The sequence below is a fragment of the Antedon bifida genome, chromosome 5 (assembly GCF_963402885.1).
Source record: "Antedon bifida chromosome 5, ecAntBifi1.1, whole genome shotgun sequence".
NCBI classification, from domain to species: Eukaryota; Metazoa; Echinodermata; class Crinoidea; order Comatulida; family Antedonidae; genus Antedon; species Antedon bifida.
The window spans coordinates 25,744,478-25,761,500 of record NC_136230.1 but is presented as its reverse complement, the minus strand read 5'-3'; the positions used below and the strand labels follow the sequence as shown (position 1 = coordinate 25,761,500).

Here is a 17,023-nt window from a genome sequence, read left to right as displayed (position 1 = left end):
TATCAATAATCAAACTAGTACTACGTAACTGTAGTAACTACTGTATTTAATAACAGTTATTAACTAATTATCAATTTTTACTCTCTGGTTGGTTAAATATTAAACAAAAATGACGATCTAATGAACTAAATCGATTTCGATCATTTATTTTTAATTATGTTAGTCAGAGATGGAATGATTTTTTTATTAGAATTAAGGGCAAACTTCTTTAAAAAATAAAATAAAACAAAACTATTAAGTATTATTAGAGACGTGTGCTTCTGGAGATATTATTTTTGAGTAAAAATGTTTCTCATAACTTTAAGGTTCTGATATTGTTAAAAAATGAATTAATAAATCATTGTCAAGTTCGTTTTACTTCTTGGTAAATAACAATGTACAAAGGTTAACATCGGAATGTTACCGTTTATGCTTAATTCAATCGTCAAGACTCGTGTAGAATTCTCTGAGTTGGCTGAGTGAAATTAAAAATTCATTCTATTGTATTCTGAACTCACACAGTCGCACTTGTGAATCCCATTGTTAATAGATATAGCGATATCGACGTGAGTTTATTGTTCTATTTAGACACCAAAGAAGAACCACTCGGTAGGGAGCTCAGTTGTTACATAGGCTTAGAATAAAAGAGAGAGGGATCAACAAAAGAATGTTCGGATACTAGTTTTTAAACGTGTTTTTCTAGCACCATAGAGATATCTCTATATATAGGCCTACACTGTTGTACTTCGAACCAAATTAACGGGACGTTAAGTGACATAAAGGTGTTGGTGTAATACATTGAAAAGGGACTCACGGGTGTGGTGGTCGGTGATGATACTAAACGTGGTTATTTTCTAAAATAAGTTCTTTGTGGAAGAATAATGCGAAGATTCTGAAGGTAAACATTACATCTGTTTCACTTAAGGCAGGGCAAGGCGAATGTAGAGTAGAGGTGAGGATGAGGGCCCCTCCATAGCCGAATTATTTTTATTCACGATAATCTATTTCGGAATAGCCTAATCTTTAAATAATGAATTAGTAGTAACTTGACAGATTTTATTTAAATTATCAATATTAATACATTCTCATTTATTAGTATATATTATATACTAATTAGTTTCACTGGCCTATTTTGTTTTAACACCACCTATAACATCACATGAAATATAGTTATTTGTATACAAATTTTACATAGCGTTATTCGGATGCCATGGTAACTATCATCTCATTATGAAGATATTATAAATCCAGGGTCAGAAGATAAACATGTACGTTGTACCGGCCCGATAACGTCATTTATAACCACATTATTAACATTTTTACTATGATGGTGATCAATAGATTATTGATAAAGGTCTATTCGACTAATTCCGGCCTAATTTCTGGTGGTGCCTATTTTTATTGAATTACTCTTAGGAAATAGTTTATGACTCGATCTGTTCCCTTCTCTCACCCCATTATTTTTTTAAATATTGAATACGGTATTCTAATAATAATAATTTAACCGAAAACAAAACTATTCACCTGAATTTTATAGCAAAAAATAGTCAAATTGTTTTATTGTTTTGTTTTTTCTTTTTAGAAGTGAAATCATTAGGTTTTTTTTTCTAATGAAGTGAATAACTTTCTTAAAACTGCAAAATGGCCTATTCAAAGTCTGATTATATTAATTTTAAATTGTCCATGTTTTTGGGGGACAATATACTGTATAGGCCTACTGTACCTTTAACAAGTACGGAACTAAAAACCAATGATAAATTGAAATACTATTTTCTAGTCATGGTCACACTGTGTGATTTTCGATAATAAATAATTACAGATTTACAATTCTTTCACCTATTTTATTATGTATACCACAAAGACATCGCCGCAGTTTATAGCTTTATGTTTCCATGGGAACAAGCATAACACTGTAAATAATAAAACTAGGTTAGTAGTATTGCTAGGTCACATCGGGTTATTTCAGACTATTTTATTTAAAATACGCGATGTGAACAGCATTGCAAAATCCCAACGTATGGGATAACCTAGATTTTACTTTGGACGCTTCGCCTCTACTAATTAGGCCTACTGTCATATCCTTTCACAGATTCCATAGTCTACTGCCTATACTATTCGACGTTTAAGAATATTTTATATTCCCAAAGGACATGGACAATGGAGGGAAATGAGGAAAACGGATCTTCGGCAAGGAATTTGGATTATAACATTATAAAACATCGGGTAAGTTATCAGAACTTAAATGCAGCGTTTACGGGTGAAATTAAATGATCTTCCCAGGGCTATTGAACCATAACTTTGCAGTGGTAGGCCTACTGTATTAAATAGGGGAAGAAGATGAGAGAGGGTTTAAAAAAAATATTATTCTCGAAAAGAAGTAAATGCTATTTGATCATCATATACTATTTTTTTGATAGGGCAGTAGCGAAAGAAGACGTCAGACGTCTTCAGCACCAGCCGCGATACACGTAACCACTTTGCCAAAGATTGCAACAGGTCGCACAATACACAGCGCTAAACAGTTCTGGAAGGATCATGAATCAATTGAAACTGCAATACGGGAAGTAAGTTTAACAAATTCATTGCTCCGTGCCAACAGAAAACAGTGCAACTCTCCTATGTGTTCGTTGCTTCATGATGGAGAAAAGCTTGTTCCATTTTTAGATAATCCACATAGATAGAATTCAACATTGTACTTTGTTAAGAAACTGTTCCTGTCAAACGTTTTGTTTCAGAAAAGTGCAAGAGATTGCGAAGAGAACAACAGATGTATACAGTTTTCCAAACGTCCAAAAACACTCAAGGTATCTCGTCTTCGGCAGATGAAACCGTTTCGAATAATTCATTCGGAAGTATTCGGAATGCCGAAAGATAAACAGAAAGACATGTACGCTGAAGTGACCTACCTCACAAATGCTGTTAGAAATTGTGATGGAATACACAGCTTTAAAGTAAGTAACAAAGGCTTCTTCTACCATCCGACAATACACAGCATTTCTTCCAAACACATAGTTATTCTTCCAAACAAAGCAGTTATTTAAAAGACAACAGTTATTCTTCTAAACACAACAGTTATTATTCAGAATACAGAGCAGTTATTCTTTCAAACTCAAAGCAGTTATTCTTTAAAACACATGAGCAGTTATTCCTCAAAGTTACAGTTATTATTCCAAACACAACAGCTATTCTTCAAAACATAACAGTTATTTCAGAATGGTTTTGCATTTCTATTGCAGAATCTATCAAGTTTTGATCATTTAAAAAAGCAAGACAATAAGGAAAAGATACCACGTTGGCGTTCAGCTAATCTGGAGAACTCGTACAAAAGAATGCTGCCACCAGCACCACCAGGGAAGGTTGATAAGGTCTTTGCATGGGAGGTCGTTTCGTCAGTATTATCAAAAGACGTGCCATCTAATTCAAAATCAACCTCTGGTAAGTAGCGAGTTTAGAATGTAGAAATTGAGATTCCGATACAAACCTGGGCAGGCAATTTGCCATACAAAAATTAGTTGATTAAAGAGTCTGGTGTATGATTCCTTTGAATCAAATCCTATTTCTCGGGTAAATTATTTCTAGTGGCATTTCTTTGGCACTTCTACTCCTCTTTTTAAGTCGGTATACAAAATTGCTAACCTATAACCACTCTAAATTGAATTGGCATGGCGGTCATAGCAATTGGCCTACACTCATTTAATGTTTGATTTGCAAAAACATTTCATAATTAGTTCATTGCATTATTTTCTTTGTCAATTCTACAATCTAAAACAGACATACTATTTCTTCTGGAATTCTTACTTTGCTTGCCAATTTGTATTTATCATTTTACTGTTAACTTCTGTTTCAGACGATTTGGAAAGTGGTTGCAGCGACGCAGATTTCCTTGGACAATATGGAAGCAGCGACCAGTTTGATATGGAAGAACAACATAAAGAGGAAAATGAAAAACAACGCTTGAAAAGGCGTGAAGAACTGTTAAAAACTACGCGATGTGCAAGTGCTGGACGAAAATTTGTAGTAGACAACAACCCGGATGTAAATATATTACGTCAGAAAAAACACAACTCAGAAAGGAGATCTAAAGATAGACGTTTGATAGACAATTTGAAGAAAAACCACGACAGATCGATAATTGGTGACGATTTTACAAACAAATCTACGCCAAGGAAAGAGTTACGGCACAGACATAAGACTGCAATTCCAGTTATAATGTTAACTGATAATACAGATAAGAATCAAGTAGGAAAGCAAAACGAGTCACTTTTCTCAACAGTCGAGTCATCGTCAAAGAAAGTCGCCAACAAGAATGAGAAACGAAAAGATGGTTTGAAAAATAACAATGAAAAATCGAACATTAACATTGAACATATAATACCTGATACTACAGGGGAAACGATACAATTAAATACAATGAAGCCCTCTATTATGGGGACACCTTCAGAACACAACAAATCGTAGGTGTTGGTCGTAAAAAAACCCCTCAAAAGCATCGTCACTGTTCCTCGTATGTTTCATCGACAGGAAAGTATCGCGTAAAATAGGGGTGTCCAAAAGAGGTGTTCTATTGTATAAGAAGGAAGTTGCTGGAGTGTTTTGTATGCTCCATTATTATTATCTTCCTATTGATTTTGAATCATATTTAAGCGCATACAAAATCCCAAAGCGCTGAATATATTATAAATAAATATTACGAGAAATAAATTATTTTAGCTTTTTAATTTATTATACATACTAACTTACAGTTTAGTTTATTTAGATTTTATTGTTTACTGTGATCATTGGCACAGTCACTGTGATCATTGGCAGAGTCACTGCGATCATTGGCACATTCACTGTGATCATAGCCACATTCACTGTGATCATTGCCACATTCACTGTGATCATTGGCAGAGTCACTGTGATCATTAGCACAGTCACTGTGATCATTGGCAGAGTCACTGCGATGATTGGCAGTCACTGTGATCATTGGCACAGTCACTGTGATCATTGGCACAGTCACTGTGATCATTGGCACAGTCACTGTAATCATTGGCACAGTCACTGTAATCATTGGCACAGCTAATGTCCCATCAGGCCATTCTCCAGTTGATTCTATAGATATAGAGTCAATAAAATATATCATTGAGTTATTAACATTTTACTGTCGGCAGTTTATCAAACTAGAAACTTTGAAAAAAAAGAAGTGATAAATTCAGAAACAATAAGAACTACTAGGGTTTGGGAAAAATTCAAGCATTAAAAACTATTGTTAGGCCTACTGGTTGATGTGTCTGTCAATATTCAAAAATTACATCTCAACAGATCAACCAAGAACAGTAAAATAAGTACAGTTCTGTATATATATATATTTACTAGTCTAGATTTGGCAAACAAAAATATACATATGCTGATGCTTTAATAAAGATCTTCTTTTCTACGAGTTGATTTCTCCAACAATGTGATCCTCAAATCCATCACTTGGCGTTGAATGCCTAAAATACTCCAATAGGCGGCGCTGTTTCTTGATGAGCATAATGATAGCAAGAACTGCAACAAAAGCACCAACACAGCCCAGGGTAATACCAATAATTGCTCCCACTGATAAACTGTCACCTCCATCCTCTGATTAAAAAATACAAAAAAACTTTATTAATATTTAAAAATTTGAAAATATATATTTATTATTGAAAATTAATCATTAGGAGTATTGTCATTCATTGTTGAAAATATCTTCACAAACCAACATACAATGAGTGACAGGTACATGGAGGACAATTGACTCCCAGAAATAAATATATGATATTTCAACAAATGAACAAACATCATCCAACACATTTCTGGCTGAAAATCATCCTCTCACTCGGTAATTACGCATCATAATTCACCAATATCACAAACACTATCTCCCTCCCCACCCAAAATCATCTCCATGCCCGTGGGTACATCAAGTATCCATGGCAATATTTCTTCATCTGATATTCTTCTGAGTGGCAGTCAATCTTGCGATAGATTCAACTCGCAAATATTTTTCACTTTCAAGCAATTAAATTTACTTGTTTGAAAGTGAATAATTCTCTTCTTTTTAAAATATAGATTTTAATGAATTGCAAATTTGAACAAGAGAGTTGTTCTTATTTTAAGCAATGATAATTTTGCAATAACAATTAAAATTTTTAAAGATGTATTGTAACCCAAAAAGCTGAAAATTAAAGATTAATAAATTCAGACTTTCAATAGGTCATTTTGCAGTTTTAATAAGTTATTCATCTGTAGAAAACAAAATTAATTATTTCAATTAAAAAAAGATAAAAGAAACAGGCAATTTAGGTATTTTTGCGCTTTAAATTACATTTTTTTTTCCGATCCACATTTTGGTAAAATTGAATAACAATTATGCAACAACAAAAAATTGTCTAGGGGGACAATACAGTATATCTTTAAACAATAGTTAATACATTAAATGTCTCCATGTTTGCTCCTTCTGTTGCTGGTATTGGTACATGTTTGTGAAGAGTTTTCGCAAGAGAATGATGTTTTATTTAATGATAAGAAATCTTTTTGTATGCGTTTCTGTCCTCGTACTTGCAAACTTGAAGGTAATTCTATTACTAAACTTTTTGGTAAAAAACTTGCTTATGTTGAGAAAGGTACCTATCTTGGTCATATTCTTATGTGTGATTGCAGTGATGAGGCCGACATTCAAAGTCAGTACAGGTCTTTGTGTATTAGAAGCAACTCACTCAATCGTAAATTTATGAAATGCTCTACCAATGTTAAATGTTAATTTGTCTCTTTAGATCTTACTGTATTAATATGTATTGTGCAGCCCTTTGGTGTAATTATCGTATGAAGAATATTAGATCTCTTAATGTATGCTACAATAATGCTCTGCGCCGTATACTTAATGTCTCTAGAAGTAGTAGTGCCAGTGCAATGTTTATTGAACATGGTGTTCCTTCCTTTAATGAGTACATGCGAAAATCTACCTATAGTTTCATGCAACGTATGTTGAATAGTGGTAACATCCTTGTTGCTTGTGTTTGCAAACATATGCTCCATAACTCCAAAATGTATTGTAGATGGAGAAGCATTCTATATACTTAAGTTTAGTTTTATGGTTTATAAGTTTATTAATATGGATGATATTTCCGAAATAAAATGAAATTGAATTGAAAATTACTGTATATTAACTTACTTATAGTGTCCCCTGTAGGAATCGTGTGTGGGTCATCTAGAAAATAATAAGTCAATTTTATAAATTAATTTCTTTCTAAAATGTTCTACAATAAATATTCATAGTTATTATATTACATAAATGCAGAGAAATTCAAGTTGGCTCCGGTCCAATTTTTTAAAAGTTAAAAAATGATCAAAAGGGCTTCTAAAGCTCTTTCTACACTATCAAACTAGTTTGACACAAAAAGTGTGATGTGCCCTAGTATGGTGCTGATACTCCCGAATATGGTGGTGATACGACATCATCATGTCCATATAAGGGCACATCACATTTTTTGTAACATAAAGTTTGATAGTGTCAGCTTCATTGGTACGTCCCTGTTTTACATACTGTGTTTAGAAATGCAAGTTTTTTTATATATTAGGGACCTTTTGATTTGCCAAGACTTTAGAACTTTATAAGACCTAGAACTTTGTACAGAATCATGTGCCCTTATTATAAAAAGCTGTCTACACTATCAAACTAGTTTGACAAAAAAAGTGTGATGTACCCAAATATGGTAGTGATATATCCAAATATGGTAGTTATATGACATCATCATGTCCATATTTCAGCACATCACACTTTTTTGTCAAACTAGTTTGATAGTGTAGACAGAGCTTTATATGGGCATAATGCCATATCACTACCATATTTGGACACATCACACTTTTTGATAGTGTAAACAGAGCCTATAATGCATATTATGTCTACTTACTTTTGCTATATTTACAAACATATCCAAGCTGTCTGTTGCAGCTGAGGTCATTCCATGTACTCGATGCAATGTTTGTTTCTACGCAGTCTTCTGCTTCCCCTTCATATGTTCCACTGGGTTCATTTGGAGCCCAGGGAAGGTAATCAACAGGGGATCCATCCGACCAACTGTAACCTGAATAGAGAAGAAAACCTTTATAAATGAATGAATGAAAATAGAATCTGCACTTGTGATCAACAGAACCAGGGGAAAATCCAGGATTTTTAAACAGAGGAGTGTTAACATATTTCATTAATAGTCTGTCAAAAATAGATATAAAAAAGTAATTCATTTTATTCATTTGGCATGCCAGCTCGGGAAAATCAGGAAACCCACTGTCACCTGAAGGACGTGCGGCTTCCTAGATAAATGGCTGTGTGCAACGGTGAATGTGTGTGAACTAGTAATAATGGACCTAAGCGCTACTCCTCTGGATCCGCTATTGAGTTTTGTGTATATCTAATGTCGATATATTAACATTTGAATATATTACTGTGCTGCTAGAATGTTGCAGAGATATTTGCTGAGAACAAGCTCTTATACCGCTATTTCTGGAAAAGCAACTTTTGCCAATGGAACAATTAAATCCTATAGTTTCGCATTACACATCAATTATCAATACAAATAACCAGAGTACAAGAGAATATGTTCATTCACTAGTATTTGGAGGTTTTGTAATGGTACAAACCCCAGAACCTAGGCTAGTTTAAAGATTAAATTTAAGCCAGGCTGAGGAATACAAGAACCGTTCTACAGCACCTGAGGCTTCATCAGTCATAAGACCTATCCAAACTGAAGGCACTCTCTTAACAACCACATTGTTGATGAATTCCAATTCTTTGCTGCTATGTACACTGGCCAGGTGCGTATTGCGAAATACACTGCACTTGTACTCTGCATTGTGCCACGCAACTTGGTCATCAAGAAAAGCTTTGTAACAGTGCGCGCCATATGCCGACCAAGTCTCATCTGTACAGTTTCCAGGTGCTGTTGATGGATATACCGGAGGCGTAGCTGATGAAGAAAAAACAAAGATCATGACAATGCTTATTTTGCTTCCAGTCAATATATTTTACCGTACAGTACATTCTTTGGGACACCCCAATTTAGCGGACACCCCTATTAAGGGGACAATTTGAAGGTGTCACCTTAAAAAGGGTTTTACTGTTTTTAAATATAATAATTGTATAATAGAGCTACGAAACATGATTTGAAGAGGTACGACATATGAATTGCAGAGATATGACACATGAATTGCAGAAGTACGACACATGAATTGCAGAGCTACGATACATAAATTACCCTGATAACCTCATGAATTAGGGGAAAGAATAATGCTGCCTGGGCAGGCCTGTAAATTTCAAAATTACCGTCTGTAACTTTGCAAATTGAACCATATTTGTTTGCACATAGTGTATCATTCCATCTTCCATTGGGTAGCATCACTACACAGCCTCCATTCACATTCTTGACTGGTTGACCAATTGCCCAGTTTGTGTACAGTGTTGGCCAGCCATTAATCCATGTGTATTTTCCATTTGACTAATAGAAACATAAAAGTAAAGTATTGTGGCTCTGGCAGTTAGATTAAAGCCTGTATTGCAGTGTGTATCAAACTTTGATGTGTTATTGTATTTGACTGTTGTGGTGATATTTCACTGCAGCACTTACAGTATTTAACTTTAGCACTTTTTTCTATTTGTGTGCTTATTTGACCATGATGGGTATTAGACTGTGGCACTTTTTGTCTGTGTTGATTATTTGACTGGCATTTACCAAGACTCTTATTTCATTGTGGGACTTACTCGTCTGTAGCACTTATTCAACTGTGGCACTTATTCAACTGTGGTACATATTCAACTGTGGTACTTATTCACCTGTAGTACTTTTCAACTATGTGACTTATTCAACTGTGTTACTTTAAATTCAACTATGTGACTTATTCAACTGTGTTACTTTAAATTTAACTGTGTAACTTATTCAACTATGATGCTTATTTGACTGTATTTGTAAAAGAATGTTGAATGTACAATTTTATATTATTGCTACACGTACATCATCGTACTGCATGCCAATCCAGAGAGGAATGCCTCCTGTATCCTGACTGAGGAGTAGGAGATGGTTTTGCTCATATCCATTAGATATACTTGTTAAATGACCTCCAGATTTTGCACATGTTCTAAAAAATAAGTATATTCATTTTAATGTTAAAAATTTTCTCTAGTACAGAGCAGTAAGTGTGCTATTGGGTTAAGAGGGGAACACATGTGCTATTGGGTAAAAGGGGAACACATGCACTATTGGCAAGAGGGGAACACATGCGCTATTGGGCAAGAAGGAAACACATGTGCTATTGGCCAGCCAACTTATTTTGGTGGTATTGTTTTGGCAAAAAAAGAATAAGGACAAGAATAGGTGGGATTCCATACTATAGAAATACATTTCATGCTTACTTCTCCGCTTCTTGGAAAGTTGATGCATCAGTCATAACTTTATAGCAGGCTCCATCAAAGACACTAAATCCATCAGCACACGCTACACCCACTGGTGTCGGTGAACCTTCACTGTCTGACAACAAATGTAATATGTAATTTAAGCTTAAGCAACATAATGTAAGAAATCAAAAGTGGAATCATCACTATTGCAATGTATGCAAAGCAGAAAACAGTGTATATATGTCTACGACACCAAGCTTACATCATCGGTTTCCACTTGTGACATGCAAGATTATGTTATTATGGCACTTTGTGTCAATATGTCTACGTCTTTGCATCCTAGTGGGAACCATGGCTTTAAGCTTTTCATACAGAGAATCTGCAATTTCTCTATGACTATGGAATTCAAAATATGGTAATAATGCTGCTTCAATGTATGTTCTAGACATAAGGCAGCAGTTGAATTGTATTTTTGAATTTTTACTTATAACATACTTTACCTCTTGGACGCTGACATATGACCCCAACCTTTGCTGCACAAGGAAGGTCATTCCACGCACCAGCAGGTTGAGTATTACCCGAATACATTTCAACACAATTCTCCTAAAAATAATAATATTACTGAGAATTTATAAAGCGCTCTTAAACTGCTGCTCCCAGCACTATAAGATCAACTGTTTATTTTGTGAACTAGTAACTTTTCAGACAAATTGTATTAAGGATTTAGATAAGATGTGAACATTTCAATTGAAATTTATTCTTATTTATTTTTATTCTTTATTGTCAAACACGCAAACTACACAAGCAAGTTGGTGGGGAACTCAAAACGAACTTAAACCCTATGACTAGGAGCCTGTGCTCATGAGTACAACTGTTTTTTAAAACAGAGTGGGGAGCACTTTACATATAAATGTAATCAGTCATAGGATAGCATACTCCCAATTTCTACACAAAAATCAGTAACAAGCAAAGTTGAATGTCCATCCTAGTAATGAGTTCAAGTCATTTCAATGGAAAATGAGGACTAGTGCTATCCCACTGTTATACTGAAAATAATGTCTTTGATAATAAGATATCTACATACAATGAGATTAAATATTATATGCACATACATTAGCTCCACCATTGGGTTCCATAGTCATCCAGTGAGCGTAAGATATATCTGATCCATCTGCATTCACAAACATTCCTTCAGAATTTCGGTCATTGATGCCAAGCCAAACAGGGTAGTCAATGTCTCGCAGAAGGGTTATCAGGTAAGCTGGAATGCAATTAAATAGTTTCAAAGACATATAAGCATTTATTATAAACAGAAATTGAATGATACTTGATAGAAAAGAAAAGAAAGGCGATTAATGGGTTTGATAAAATGTTTTAAAGTTGATTTCTTGACAATCAGATTTACTGTCGATTTCTATAGAATTCTATAATTTGGAAAATATATTGAAGCAAGGTGTAGGGTGCTCCTGTTGTTTCAGAGTTCATTGATTTTGTTGTTAATTAAATACAATTGTGATAATTTAGATATAATAATAAATAATATTTCACTTTAGTCTGATTCTGTCTCTCCCGGCTATACATACACTATCCACCAAACATTATATGACGATTATGATTTTATGATAAAAATATCAAACTAAAATAGATATATACCTTGATTGTATTCATCATTAACAGCAACAAGTTCGCCGTTATTGCTTTCGCAAAATGCTTTTGAATCATTCCAAGCACGTTTCTCTTCAAAGAACTTGTAGCATTTATTTCCCCGTGTTGACCAGCCCGACGGACAGTATCCTGGCATCACCGTCGTAGGAACAACTACCGTTGTCTGAGCATCAGATGGACGTTTTTTACAAGCAAATGCGCGAGTCTCAGAACATGATTCATGCGCCATTTTTCCTGTATAATTAATTAATGAGATTAAATAAGTTGGTGGTGGTAAATTGGTCAAAAGCCAACTATTGATCAATCAGATCACTGAATTGTTTGAATAAAAATAAAGTTGAAATTATGAGCATAAACAAAATTTGCAAAGGGCTATCTACATACATAAAAATACAGATCTTTTGAATTCACAAATTTTATTTATTTTTTATATTTATTTATTCTTTATACTGGGTAGCCTCTTCAGTCTAAGACTGTTCTCCCAGAGGACCCAGTGTATCATATGATGAGTTTGTGACAGAGGTAAAATTAGGCACAACTTTCATTTAATGCAGGCTAGGCTGGATAAAACCATTACTCCATAACAAAACCTACCTTCACTAGCTGACATAAGAATGCACCTATCATTGCCACGATTGTCGTTCGGTTGGTTAGCATCCCATCTAAAATAGTTAGTAACACTGCCATCTGAATTCTGATAGCCTAGTTCTCCTTGGTAATCTCGCATGCCAGTCCATATTTCGAAGGTTGGAAGTTTAGCAGCCTAATAGATTAAAATAAAAACTGATTTATATAACTTATACAAGCAAATGTATGCAAATTGTTCTTTAAAACTTAGTTAGGCAGGCATAGATTCCATTTACAGTTTTATGTTTGCTCTTTCTGGTCCAAATATAATTATTTGGGTTCGATCCAGCATGTTTACAATTGTGCTCCAAGCGAAACATCCAAAGATTCATTTATTTAATTTCTCAAGCCATTACTTGGGTTATTTACATTTATAATTACTGTAATAACTTGGAGTTATTAATATAAAAAGCACACGTACGCTAAAGTAAAACAAGTCTTCTTTTATTGCAACCTCAATCCGAGTGCCGCCAGTGCGGTGATACAGTTGCACATGTGCCCATCGCGTACTACATCCGGGGCCAAATAATATATGAATATCACAATTACCGACTCAAATCATAAGTGTAAATGGACTTTAGATAGTAGTCTATGAATTTTAACTTATATTGTATTAACTGTACATTTTTGAACTGGGACTTCAGGCTTGCGAGTTATTGACGTCCCAGATTTTTTTGTCAAACAAATAAATTAAAATAATTTAGTCCTGTTATATGCAATGACAGTGTAATAATAATCATTAAAGAATTAGATTACATACCATTGATCTTACAAAATTCATTTCTTCCGGACTATGTATTGATGCCAAGTCACTGGCTTCTCGAATGCAAACTTGTTCAGCTTCGGACCAAGATTTTCTCTTTGAATCATCATAGAATTTGTAGCACTGGTTATTGCCTGGAAATGATACCCAGCCTTCACCACATTCAGGTGCTAAAAGAAGGAATGTATGTCATGTGAGAATGACAGTTGAGACCAGTAGCATAACGTCAGCCTAGTAGACACCTCCTCTTGCTTTTTGGCCAGTCAGCAATAGTATTGGTTTCTAGCAATAAGTTTATTTTAGTCTTCTCTGATAAAGACTTAAACCTGGAGGTCCAGTGTACAGTACATATCTGGCTCATGTGCACTTTAAAAAACTCAGTATATCGTTCGCAAGAGTTGTAGGTGTTAACCTGATGTACTGCTGGTCCAACTCAGCCGCTGTTTGGGGACAGACACATAGGTGTCGTTTGATGGCATCAAAGTGCTTATCTGATGTTATACTACAACTGGTTGGAAAAGCTAAATATTATAAAGATCCGTCTACACTATCAAATTAGTTTGACAAAAAAAGTGTGATGTGCCAAAATATGGTAGTGATATGACATCATTGTGCCCATATATGTACATTTTTTTGTCACATAAAGTTTGATAGTGTAGACAGAGCTATAAAGAGCAAAATATAATATACTTACAAACAATTCCAGTTACAGATGGTAAGGTAGTCTTGAGCACATTGCCTACAAGAAATTTGTAAATACATGTAGAAATAATACCCATAATGCAAACTCTCAAAACAATTTGGAAATCACACACACTATTGTATAAATGCCTCATAATCATCTTCTACATTGAAACAGTCAAATATGTTTGTATTAAACAAATGTTGAGGTAGAAAAAACGTTATACTCACCTCTTTTCATTTTACAAATCCAGTTTCTTTTCACACTACAGTCATTGTCAGCCCAGCCATTAGTGTTTTTGTCATAAATCATCTCTACACAGTTCTCAGTGTGATCATCATTATTTGGTTGACCAATAGCCCAGGGCAAGTAATCAACTGGACTGTCGTCACTCCACTCATATCCTAATCAAATTAAAATATTAATAAACAGATTATTATGTGATCTTTATTATTGGGTTGACCGGTAGCTGAGGTCAAGTAATCAGCTGGACTACGATCATTTCACTGATAAATAATAAACAAAGTAGAGGTTCAAGGTACTGCTCGACCATACTTTTGGTGATATCTTCTCGGATAATACCTGAAACTTAAAACTAGGTCTAGTTATGTACACATCTGGCTTGTGTGTACACAGTGAAGCTTTCTGAAGATTAGGGGTTACTCTTGTCATTTATTGTTTGATGTATAGAATATTTAAAAATAAAGATAGAAGAAAAAAACTTACGCTCTTCAGTGTCGCGATCATTCAAACCAATCCAAAAGTTTCCAGTCCTGAAAAAACAAAAACATAATTAAGATAATGATGATACTGCTCTTTCTTACCATATGGCCAATTTTTTTAATGAAAATTACGCTCTAACATCAATACCAATTCACCTAACAACCACTCCTCTTTTGTTACTAACCCAATAATACTTCACAACACAAACCTCTATTAAAGGGACACCTTCAAGACACCCCAAAAAATGTCCCTTTAATAGGGATGTCCTCTAGTACTCTACAGTATAAGTATATGTAATGTTAAAACATCTATTTTCCCGCATTCTTTTCACGAGTGTCCTTAATAGTGGGTGTCCCAAACGGTGTGGGTGGGTTCTACTGTATATTTAAGAAATATCTAAAGCTAATTATCTATATTCTGATATATTACTAAATACTAAAGAAAAAACAACTTGCATATTGTATTCTGTTTTAACTGTTGATTTCACCCATTCTTCTTCCTGGTTGCTATGGAAACTAGCGAGTTCTGAACCCATATGTCTGCAAATATCTAGTGCCTCTTCCCATGATAACCTCAAGTCCTGTGGTATCACCGCAACCTGAAAAAACAAATCAACCCATCATCACGGCCATACTACATTGACACACTGGTTTTCGTCAGATCAACGAAATTAAGCAACGTTGGGCCTGGTTGCATTCTTGGATGGGAGACCGTTTAGGAATACTGCGTCGGGTGCTGTATAGACTGGAGAATAATGGTGTAATGATAATATCGGACTAGCATGTGATAGGCATGGGGTCGAGCCTATCTGTACCATACTGATTGTATCCTTTAGGCAAGATACTGTATTCTCAATGCCTCGTCCTTCGGATAGGGCATAAACCGTTGGGTCCTGTGTACAGTGCTTTGTAAAGAACTTGGTACACTAAAGAGTAGGGGATAGTACCCTGGGGTGCTGATCTGTTAGACGCTGCACTGCTGGCTGCTGTGGGTGAGCAGAGGGCTGGCCCAGACAAAGACCAATATTCCTCAGATAATAAAGCTTACCTGGTAGCAATTTGAACCATACCCTGTCCATCCCTCCAGGCAGTCCACATCAGAGGGTTGTGTTGTCATCATTGGGGACTTTGTGTAGCCATCACGTGGCTTCTCACAAATAATGCCATTATTAGATTCACATGACATGTCATTCCAGAATCCTACGGGCTTGCTAGTTGCCAGAGCAACACAGTTGCTATCACCAGCAGCTGAAACACACAGTATTTATGTTTTAACCCATTCTTCATTCAACACAAATGTAACATATTCTTTCATGGATATCTCCCAGGATAAATCTTATGGAGTAACGCTTATTGGTGTAATGTAATCGCTGAAAAAAAAACTTTACTGTACTTAGAAAGATACACGCATACATGTGTACAATAGATACAGCTGTGTAAGATCAATCAACCAGGCATCGTCATAGACTTCTAAAGATTTTCAAAATTTTTAATTTGGCTGGCAGCCAAACTGTTTTTTTGGGTATAACAATATTTTTTTTCAATCTAATTTTTGGTTAAAGTGAACAACTATTATGTAACATTAAAATGACATAATCAACAAAATAATTTCAGGGAGACAATATATCTTTAAATATACTACAGATACGGGAATCAAGACGTACAGTTTGGTTGTCCTTGATCCCAGTTGGTGTAAGTGACAGGTGTTCCGTCGTCCCACTTGTAGGTTCCGGACGCACTCTTGTCATTGAAGCCTGTCCAGTACCACGAATGTAAACTGGATAACTGGTCTGCTATGAAAGCCTGTTCAAACCTGTGTTCATTCAAGTATGACAATTTGACCGTTATGACAAGGACAGCTTGAAATCATATAATGTACAATGTATAATATTGGCAAGGGTTCGAGGCTCACTAAGGCTCTGAACTATGGAGTAAGAGCTACACTAACAAACTTTATGTGAGAAAAAAGTATATGGACATAAAGTTTGACAGTATAGCTTTACTCCATAGTTCTGGTAGTCTTCTGACATAAGGACTATAAACAGTAGGTCCAATGGTCATGTGCACTTTAAAGAACCTAGTACATCTTTCGAGAAAAGTAGGGGTTACCCAGGTGTACCTAGTTCACACATAATCACTGTCTCTTTATAATCAATATGTTGACTGTGAAACTTAAGGATAGAATTTTTTTGATATTT

The 17,023-nt window shown here is 35.0% G+C and overlaps 2 protein-coding genes across 2 annotated transcripts; one reads left to right on the top strand and one right to left on the bottom strand.

Annotated features, from left to right (window-relative positions):
- The first annotated feature begins 784 nt into the window (after positions 1–784).
- Positions 785–4,740, top strand: LOC144842785 (uncharacterized). Its single transcript, XM_078699321.1, has 6 exons — positions 785–877; positions 2,069–2,202; positions 2,397–2,543; positions 2,715–2,930; positions 3,216–3,414; positions 3,827–4,740. The coding sequence occupies exons 2-6, from the start codon at positions 2,137–2,139 to the stop codon at positions 4,435–4,437; spliced, it is 1,239 nt and encodes a 412-aa protein (XP_078555447.1). The 5' UTR covers positions 785–877; positions 2,069–2,136; the 3' UTR covers positions 4,438–4,740.
- A 652-nt stretch (positions 4,741–5,392) lies between these two features.
- LOC144843458 (macrophage mannose receptor 1-like) lies at positions 5,393–16,886 on the bottom strand. Its single transcript, XM_078700243.1, has 19 exons — positions 16,829–16,886; positions 16,490–16,684; positions 15,874–16,073; positions 15,282–15,424; positions 14,830–14,876; positions 14,334–14,507; positions 14,116–14,160; positions 13,419–13,591; positions 12,626–12,794; positions 12,020–12,265; positions 11,479–11,627; positions 10,867–10,969; positions 10,385–10,499; positions 9,987–10,110; positions 9,302–9,473; positions 8,691–8,945; positions 7,893–8,066; positions 7,154–7,189; positions 5,393–5,580 (listed from the first exon to the last, which is right to left on the bottom strand). Exons 1-19 carry the CDS (start codon positions 16,884–16,886, stop codon positions 5,393–5,395), a joined length of 2,766 nt encoding a protein of 921 aa, XP_078556369.1.
- Positions 16,887–17,023: the final 137 nt, after the last annotated feature.